Source organism: Oryx dammah, unplaced genomic scaffold, assembly GCF_014754425.2.
Source record: "Oryx dammah isolate SB20612 unplaced genomic scaffold, SCBI_Odam_1.1 HiC_scaffold_23, whole genome shotgun sequence".
Lineage (NCBI taxonomy): Eukaryota > Metazoa > Chordata > Mammalia > Artiodactyla > Bovidae > Oryx > Oryx dammah.
In genome coordinates, this window is record NW_024070207.1 from 26434042 (window position 1) to 26444345 (window position 10304).

The window sequence follows — 10304 nt, forward strand, 5'->3', positions numbered from 1 at the left end:
GAAAATTCCATGGACAGAGCCTGGCAGGTTGCAGTCTGGGGTCGTAAAGAGCAACTGAGCACGCAGGCACTGACTCCTTGGGATGAGTCTGGATCCACCTTGGTCAGGAGTAGTCTCAGCCTTTTCTAGCTCCCTCACTTGCCTGGATTGTAATTTGGCTCCATTATTCAGGTGCAACAGAAGAACTGATAATGCCCCATGTTGTCTAATATTAGAGAATAGTCTCAATACTTTTACTAGCATGATGAATGAAGCAAGGGACAACAGTGCTTCAAGACAGAGGTATTAGTTCACAACTGCTCTTTGGTAACTTTAATTCTTTAAAACCCAAGTACTCATAGATTTTTCAAAATAGATGTACAGGTTGGGAAACAGAAAGGATGTGAAAACTCAAGGAGGTATCTGTTCCTTTTGTCATGAGGATTACTGTGTGCATGCACACAAATTTTCCTAGATTCCAACCTAGCAATCTGCCATCTATTTCTTATTAAAGACAATACCAAGAGAAACAGGGTAAAAGAGATTCTAGAAGTAGCACAAAGAAGGTATAGAGTTAATAGGATACTAACATCATTGTCTTTGGCTTTTCTCCTCCTTAAAGGGCTGAGTATGTAACAAAAAGCACTATGCTATCAGAAGTGAGGTGACCACAGTAACTTATTTCAGCATGCAGGTGCCTCCTTCAATGTCTCTCTTACACAGGACAGGCTAAATAAAAGACTTCATTCTACTACACAATATGGATTCTATTCACAGTGGGTATTTTTAATTCTTAATACATGCTCTCTTAAAAAGTCATGCCCACTTAGTATTTCCACTTATAGGAATAAATTCTAAGGAAGTAAGAGACATGCAGGAAGATTCATTATTTATACTAACAAAAAATAACTCAAATGTCAAACACAGGGAATAACTACAGTAGAGGTCACTCATAAAATTGAATAGTATACAACTATTAATAGCATGTAAAAGCACTCAAAACATGATAGCAAATGGAATGGACAAAAAACACATACATATGAGCTCCACCGACCCTAAAAGTTACATGTGTAGAAAAAAGGAAACTGTTAGGTATTTATCTCTGAAGGATGTTGAGTTTACTTATTTCCTTTATAATTTTCTGCTCTTTCCCAACTTTTTACAGTACATATATTACTTTTGTGATCAAAAAAGTTGCATGTAGTTTAAAAAAGAATTTATGCAAGGCAAGATTCAAGTTTTCCAAGAAGCTGTAGCCGACACAGAATGCCTGTCTGATAAGCCAATGGAGCCACCGGAAACATAATGCATTTGTTCTCTAATAATCAATTTCCTTTCTAGGGCAATGTGAAATGACAGAAGCAACACCTCCTACACAAACCTCCCAATTTTTGAGTCTCATTTAGCAGATGAAACAACAGATTTTCTGTTCCCTTTCCCCAAATTTGAAGGCAGGAAGCCAAGTATTTCCTCCCAAGAGTCGATTTTCTTATGATTCACCAATGTCAAGGTTTGAGAATCAGCACAATTGAGTGTAAGGTACTACAATCTGGCAAGGCGTGTTGCCAAATGTTTTAATTTAAAATAGTGTGGGGAGAAAGTGCTGAACGCATGTGAATCGAAGTGACCTTGATAGTTTACAATGAGCAGTTTATCAGTTAAGCCCAAGAATGTGATTAAAATCTACATATAGGTTCATCAGCATAAAAGACTACCTACATAGGTAACAGACCACATCTATCTCTAACCCCAGCCAGGGTGGCAGGTGAGAATATATATATTTCAATATAATCCTTCAGTACTCTTAGACAAAGAATTTATCATCTTCTCAATGGTAGATTATTTACAGAGGGTAATGCATTTAATTTTATGTGCAGTGACAAATTTAAATATGTATGATATTATACAATGAGATAATGACCGAAGGAAAAAACATTATAAAACTAACTAAGCAATTAAAGCTAGTACCTTGAACACATCTAAAGTGGCTATTTATAGGAATGATATCTTGAACACGCTGTTCCTTCTTGTGCAACCGGATTATTAGCCTAGGAAACAGAAGAATGAATCAACGAATAGATACTGGAAAACTAAAGAAAAAATTTAACAACAAAATACATTGCTGTATTGTTATACAAATCTAGTCTGTATTTATTAGACTTGTTGGATCTTGTTCCCTGGATCTGAGAATCATGGTAGATATTGCTTTAGGTCTAAAAGGATATTAGTGATGATCAGTACCTGAATACCCACAGTTCAGTGCCATGGAGAACATAGTCTATGTCCTAAAAACAGTTTACAATTTTAAGAGCATGAGTTATAGTGCACACACCTTCAGATTACGCATACCAGAGTGAAGAACTAACAGTTAGGTGTGAAGACCATGAGAGAAGGGACTATGGCTGTCTTTTCACCACAGTATTTCTAGCACCTAGTACAACACCTGGCAGGTAGCAGTCCCTCATGTTTGTTGAATAAATGGATTATAAATTTCATCAATTAGCTTTCTGATTTTATTCCCATGGCTTTTATCAAAGAATGATTCTATCTTTTCAAATAAGTATACAGGCTCATGGAGAAGTAAGAGGAGGTGCCCAGCCAGCTGCACCAGTCAAAATAATCCAGTGACCAATGAGGTAGCAGATATCACAACCAGATTGCTTTTATATCCCTGTGTTTTTATCATGGTTTACAATTTAATGCTAGTATTTCTGGTAAGTATGACTGAACCTGGCCCTTCAGTATGAAACACAAGATTTCCAAATTCCTATGTATTCCTGAAATATTAATTTTCACTTACTACTTAATCTTAGTGGTCCAGAATCAAGGTGTAACCGACTGGTAAAAGGTCATCCTGAACATCTCCTAACTTCCCCCAAATCACTCTTCAGGTGGTTCTTTGAGCCAGGAGCACTATTCTTTTCTTCCGAGACCTAGCTCAAACTATCAATTCCCCTGTGAAACTCCTCCAAAGTAACCCCAGGCAGAACTAGTGGCCTCATGCCTTTGCTTGTCCCTTAAATATAGCACTTAACAGACTCCATTATAGTTACATATATAACTATACACATACATACAAAAAACTACATATGAATCCCTCAGATTTGAACTCCATGAAAGCAAAGACCCTATTATGTTCAGTTTTGTCTCTTCCCTAATAGATGATCAATAACTTTGGTTGAATAAACATTTAATTAAGCTACAAAGAGAGGTTAATTTCTAAACATACTTGGTCAGCTTTTGACCTTAGAAGTCATTCTTTAGAAGGGCTTGATTTCTATTTTGTTTTCTTTTGGGGGCTTGTCATCTCGCTTTTTGACTTTTTTTTCAAATTGGTTAACTTTGAAGGGGTAACTTGAGGGAAAGAAATGCTTAGATAGAAGTAAGAGAAATAAAAGTACTAATGCCGTTTTTCTGCTCTGATTCTACTTGCCTAACTTTCAGGGATTTATAGTTTAAGGTGATTAGAAAGAAGAATATGGGGGCAGGTCCTTCTCAAACTGCAAAGTTCATAAGTTGAGTAGAGTCCTATAAACCCAGATGTAGACCAGAAACTAGATAAGACTGACAAAATAATGGTCAACGAGAAAGAGCTTACTTTAAGGAAAGTGAACACAAACCAATATAATTCCCAAGTAAAGTAATACAGAAATGATGTTGAACATTAACAGTAAAGTTTCAACTGGATTGTCTTGTTAAAAACCAACACAAAACAGACAACACGGATGGACCTTGAGAGCATTATGCTAAATGAAAGAAGTCAGACAAAGACAAATACCATATGATCTCATGCGTGAAACAGAAAAACAAAACCCCAAAATACTGAACTCAAAGATACAGAGAACAGATTGGTAGCTGTTAGAGGCAGAGGATGGGGGTGGGTGGGTGAAATGGGTGAAGGGGGTCAATAGGTACAAACGTCCAGCTAGAAAATAGTTAAGTCCTGGGGCTGTAATGTATTGCATGATGACTATAGTTAATAATAATGTACTGTATATTTGAAAGTTGTTAAGAGAATATGTCTTAAAAGTTCTCATCAAAAGAAAAAAAATGTTGAAGGAACTTCTCTGGCAATTCAGTGGTTAAGACTCTGTGCCTCCAATACAGGGGGTGCAGGTTCAATCCCTAGCCCCGGAAACAAGATCCCACATACCATGTGGCACAAAGACAGAAAAAGACTTATGGTAGTGATCATTTTATAGTATATACAAATATCAAGTCATTATATTGTACACCTGAAACTAACATAATGTTATAAACATCAATTTAAAAAAGAAATGCGACCCCTCCCCCCCCCCAAAATAAAAAAAACATAAGCTGGGAATTCAAGTCAAGTCCACAAATATTTCCCTAGGAAATACTCTGATTTGTTTAAGGAAGGTTAAAGATGAAACAACAGGTTGCATCATAATCTATTTACCTTGAAAAAAAAGAATGTCAGTGTTTGATTCCTTGTGTGCAATAAAGTCATTTTCAATTGTAATTTTAGTCTCTCAAGTAAATTTCCCCTATGGTTAACAGCAGGAACTACAAAACTAAAGAAGGCACCCAAGAGACAAGGATTATATAGATGATTTGACAGTATTAGGTGTCTCCAATAATGTAATGTCTCCAATAAATGATTTCAAAAGAAACTTCTCAGATATGATGTAATTTTAAGATGTTATATGGCTTTAAATCTCAGCTATGCTACTTCCTGACTGAACAAATGACTTAACCTCTCTAAACCTCCATTTCTACACCAAGAAAAAGGGGATGACGATGATATTACAATTTCACAGCAATCCTCACATGAGAGTTAAATGAACTAATTCATGCAAGTGCTTAGAAGAGTACCTGACACACATCAAGCCATTGAGTGTGACTTGTGTTATACTCATAACTTATACAGAACTGTAACATAGAATTTGATTTCTCTAGGGGGGAAGATAAAAATAATCAGGAGAGCTACCACTGCAAGTTTAAAAGTGCTTCCAGTATATGAGACCAGATAGAAAGAGGTTTTTCTCTCAAGGCCAGCCGCTTGTTCCCTTATCAGCCAAACAGTTCCAAACCTACAGAACCAAGGGACCAGATCCTGGGATGTGGTTATCTCAACACTGTAGCTATTTTTATTTAATCCTCATAATTTAAAGAAGAGGAAACCGAGGCACAAAAATTTAATGGTTTGCCCAAGGTTCACATCTTCCCATTCTATTCTTGCCTTTGGAAGTGGTACTGGTGTTTCACTTTTCAATTCACTTTTCTGTTGAATTTACTTTCATTAAACTGGTCTTCCAGTTTGATGAAATCTGGGAAAAATAAAATGAACTTATCACATCAACAGAACTGACTAACCAGAATCTAGGGAAGAGCTACTTCCATAGAATCAGCTGACATCCAGTTTGAATGGCACCAAGAGTTTCAGAATAGGGCAGGCTAGGCTAATGGAAATTTCTTCTCTGTAAACTAGACAGCATAGACAAAGATTGAATCTGGACAATCTAAAGGCAGGGGCTGAAAAAAATTGTTTTTAAGCAGAATTCATTGTTGGGGGATGGCAGGATTTAAGTGATTGACAATTCTTCACTGATGTCAAGAAACCAGCCAACAACCAGGGGCGGTGGCTGGGGCATAAAGGGATAGGGACCTACCTATATAGGATAGTCATCAGAGATACTTTAGATGAAACATTAGTGGCAAGGAAGTGAGATCAGCAGCTATAGTGATGGCTTATCAAAATCTTTTGATCAATCAGTCAACAGTCTTTACTGAGCTCTTATGTCCAAGGCAGAGTGGAAGGTAACACACCCTGATGAAAGGCCAAAAGTCGTTTACATTTCTATACATGTCATTACTTTTTCTAACAGTCAAGTCAGTAAGTGAAGCAGTTGCTGGTCTACACAAAATCATGACTGAATTAATGAATATGCCTTCAAGCAAATGGAATAAAGGGGTGGGGAGACTGGAGGAACCAGTTGAATGAGATTAAGAGAAGGTTAACAATGAAGCGTTTTTACAGCACTTTTACTTCTTTGTAAACCACTTTCATATTTATTATTCTCCCAGTTATAACTCCAAAGGCTATATATAAGGTAAGGCAGTTCATGTTTTTATTAAACTGATGAGGACACTAAGACCCAGAAAGCTTTATTGACCAGCCCAGGATTACACAACCCATGTCAGTTGCAGGGGCAGGAACTAAGAACCCAGGCTTCCTGCTTGCCTGCCCATTGAGCCCTTTCCTGAGCCACAGGCCAGAGCAAACTTGGGGAGAAAGCCAGGTGGTTAGAGCACTGGCACTTCACACCCGGGCCGAACCTGTTGCCCACGTGGCCTCAGTGGGAGGAGGGTGCGTGGCTTGTCGCGGTTTGGGGTTGGGAGGTAATGGCAGGCTCCCCTCTTTTGTGGGTATCAGGTGGTTACTTACTCATACTGCCCGTTCCTCTGGACTAGGGTCAGCGCGCAGGGCTCCCGGAGAGGACCCTTCATCTCCATACCCTCGATAGTATGCGGGCGCTAGTCAAGGGTCTTCTCTACAAGCGATGCCCAGGAGGGAACCCGCTCTGCAGGGTGGCGAGAGGCTCCTGCCCCTCTGCCCACCCTTCCTCCCCAGCGTCCGAGGCAGCGCCTCCCGCGCTGGCCCCCCCTCTCCCGCTCGGCTCGGCTTTGGGGCCCGATTGCCCCCTAGCCGCCCCTCCGCCGCGATCCGCAGTCCCGCGGACCCCCACCCCCGCCCTGCGCGGCCTCCCCTCCCCCTTCTCTCAGGCGGATACGGTAAGGGGCTGGGCTCCAATCGGGAGCGGCGGCTCCATCCCGGCGGCTTCCAGGCTCAGCGGGGCTGCGGACTGCGGGCTGATCCGACGATACTGCCTCCCGCGTCCTCACACCCCTTAGCCTCGGCTGCGCGTCCTTAGAGAAACAGCTCCGTGCTGGGCGCGGGCAGCCCGCAGCCTGGAGCCCAGAGCCGGGAGCCGGGAGCCTGACCCGAGAGAGAGCGGCGCCTCCCACCCCCGCCAGTTTTCCAGGCCGCCGCAGATTCCGCCCCCTGCGGCCAACCTGCGGAACTGCAGGCCAACCCGACGGACTGGGGACGTCTCCCCCACGTCCAGCAAGGGATAAGCTTTCAAGGCTGTCTGTGACGCCAGACTTGTTTTGGGGACTTCGAAGGTTGCCACAGAAACAAAGTACAGTCATACCCATCAAATAACTCAAAGGTGTTGGGTCCACTAGGACCCACGTTCTCCATTCAAAATATCCTTATAATGGTTAACAGAATGGACCGTGCTGGACCTACCGCTCAGATGTCCTCCCACCTCACTCCATCCTTCCACCCCCTAAATCGGAAAAATCCCCAGAGATCATACCTTTGCTTTCTCTGTCCCCCTTTAAGCTCACTTGTAAGCAGGCAAACACCAAATGTATTTCCCTGGCCCACATCCCTTGCCTAATGTAACATTGTTAGCAAAGCATTGGATGACAAAGACCCACGGTTATTTCACACAGCGATGCAGGTTTGACATTTCAAAGCCATGTGCTTGCTTGTGTCTCTTGCATTGCCAGGCGGCGCTAGTGGTAACCAACCCACCTGCCAAAGCAGAAGATGTAAGAGACGCAGGTTTGATCCCAGGGTCGAGAAAATCCCCTGGAGAAGGGCATGGCAACCCACTCCAGTATTCTTGCCTGGAGAATCCCGATGGACAGAGAAGCCTGGCAAGCTAGAGTCCATAGGGTTGCAGAGAGTCAGACACTACTGAAGCGACTTAGCACGCATGCACCTGGGAAGCCCCATGTGCTTGCTTCCTCTCTCCTGATTGCTCCATATCCAATCAGCCAACAAATCTTATTAATATGTTCTTTGGAATTACTTTTAGAATCTTTGTTTTCTTGCCATTCACATTGCCATCATTGGAGTGTAAGCCCTTGTGATATCTCATTTGACCATTTTACTCTGTTGACAGTTATAAAAATATTCTTCCTAGAGTAATGTTTCAGTTGTGTTATTCTTTTGTTCAGTGGTCTTGTATGGATGTGAGAGCTGGACTGTGAAGAAAGTTGAGCACCGAAGAATTGATGCTTTTGAACTGTGGTGTTGGAGAAGACTCTTGAGAATTCCTTGGACTGCAAGGAGATCCAACCAGTCCATTCTAAAGGAGATCAGTCCTGGGTGTTCATTGGAAGGACTGATGCTAAAGCTGAAACTCCAGTACTTTGGCCACCTCATGCGAAGAGTTGACTCACTGGAAAAGACCCTGATGCTGGGAGGGATTAGTGGCAGGAGGAGAAGGGGACGACAGAGGATGAGATGGCTGGATGGCATCACTGACTCGATGGACATGAGTCTGAGTGAACTCTGGGAGTTGGTGATGGACAGGGAGGCCTGGCGTGCTGTGATTCATGGGGTCACAAAGAGTCGGACACGACTGAGCGACTGAACTGAACTGAACTGATTCTTTTGTTCAAGACTCTCTGCTGCTGCTGCTGCTGCTGCTGCTGCTGCTGCCGCTTCTGCTGCTAAGTCGCTTCAGTCGTGTCTGACTCTGTGCGACCCCATAGACGGCAGCCCACCAGGCTCCCCCGTCCCTGGGATTCTTGAGGTAAGAACACTGGAGTAGGTTGCCATTTCCTTCTCCAATGCATGAAAGTGAAAAGTGAAAGTGATGTTGCTCAGTCGTGTCTGACTCTTATCGACCCCATGGACTGCAGCCTACCAGGCTCCTCCATCCATGGAATTTCCAGGTAAGAGTACTGGAGTGGTGTGCTCATTGCCTTCTTCACAAGACTCTATGATGAACTATATATCAAGACTGACTTTAAACCTGTATTAATTAACACAGTGTGGTATGGAGGTAGAAAGACCAATGGAATCAAATACTGAGCCCCACAACAGGTCTACACATATATGGAAAGTTGATATGGGGCATATTTGACTTTTCAAATTAATGTAGGAAAAATGGATTATCTACTAAATGGTGCAGGGAATATTGATAATCCACATGGAGAATTATAAAATTAGATCCCTATCTCACACCATAGAGGGGAAAAAAGTCAATTCCCTGTGGGTTAAAGATCTAACTGTGAAAAGCAAATCTTTAAAACTTTCAGAAGAAAATAGAATATCATTATGACCTAGGGAATGAGAATGATTACTTATGATCCTAAAAAGGAGGAAGTAGGGGAATTGATTGACATGTTTAGCTACATTAGATATCAAAATATATGCACTTCAAGATAACATGAAAGTATGAAACGTGGCAATATCAGAATATAAAAGACACATATACTCAGTTACAAACAAATTGCACTGCTAGACATTTACTATATGGTTAACATGTAGCTGTTCCCAAAGAAGAATGTATAAGAATGTTCATCTGAGCATTTCTTTTTTAAGAATATAAAGAAATACAAATGAACCTATGGTCCATTCATACTGTGTGAAATACTATGCAGCTGCAAAAATTAAAGTGGTAGGTCTCTAAATATTAGCTGATTCAGAAGGCTGGCCAGTATATATTGTTGGGTGAATAGAATAAATCACAGAACAGGCAAAAAAAAAAAAAGATTACATGAACAAGTTAAAAGACAAGCCACAGGCTGGAAAAACATTTTCAGTAACTATAACTGACAAAGGATAACCTATGAGGTTCTACACTCTAGGTGTCATAACCTAACTCACTCTCCTACCACTCACTCCAACTCATTCTGCTTAATCACACTGTTCCATGTTATTCCTAGGATTTGCCAGGCACACTCTTGCCTCAGGGCCTTTGTACTGGCGGTTCACTTTGCCTGCACTCTTGGACTTCTTTGGTGTCTCAGATGGTAAAGCACTTGCCTGCAATGTAGGAGACCCAGGTTTGATCCCTGGGTTGGGAAGATCCCCTGGAGAAGGGAATGGCAACCCACTCCAGTATTTTTAACTGGGAAATCCCATGGACAGAGGAGCCTGGTGGGCAACAGTTAACGGCATGGAGTTGCAAAGGGTCGGACACGACTTAACAGCTAACACTTTCAGAGAGATTTGCCTGCACTCTTAACTTCTTCAGGTCTTTGCTCAAAAGTCACTTTCTAAGAGAGGTCTTCCTAGACAACTTTACTTGAAACTGCAGTTCAAGGGCTTTCCTGGTGGCTCAATGATGAAGAGTCTGCCTGCCAATGCAGGAGAGACGGGTTCGATCCCTGGTCTGGGAAGATTCCACATGCTGAGAAGCAACTAAGCTCATGTGCCACAACTTTCAAGCCTGTGTTCTAGAACCTGGAAGCCGCAACTACTGAGACTTTGTACTACAACTACTGAAGCCTGCATGCCCAAGAGCCCACGCTCTACAACAGGAGAGTAGCCCCCA

The 10304-nt window shown here is 42.0% G+C and overlaps 1 protein-coding gene across 2 annotated transcripts in view; it reads right to left on the reverse strand.

The window, feature by feature from the left end:
- Window positions 1-6488, reverse strand: part of OCRL (OCRL inositol polyphosphate-5-phosphatase) — a 48328-nt gene extending 41840 nt beyond the window's left edge. For both annotated transcript variants that reach the window (XM_040265190.1, XM_040265189.1), the window contains exons 1-2: window positions 6389-6488; window positions 1948-2027 (exon numbers count right to left, since the gene is read on the reverse strand). In XM_040265190.1, the coding sequence (XP_040121124.1) occupies window positions 1948-2027; window positions 6389-6456 (148 nt within the window). In that variant the 5' untranslated portion in view covers window positions 6457-6488. The remainder of the gene's footprint in view (window positions 1-1947; window positions 2028-6388) is intronic.
- Between the last annotated feature and the right edge of the window lie 3816 nt (window positions 6489-10304).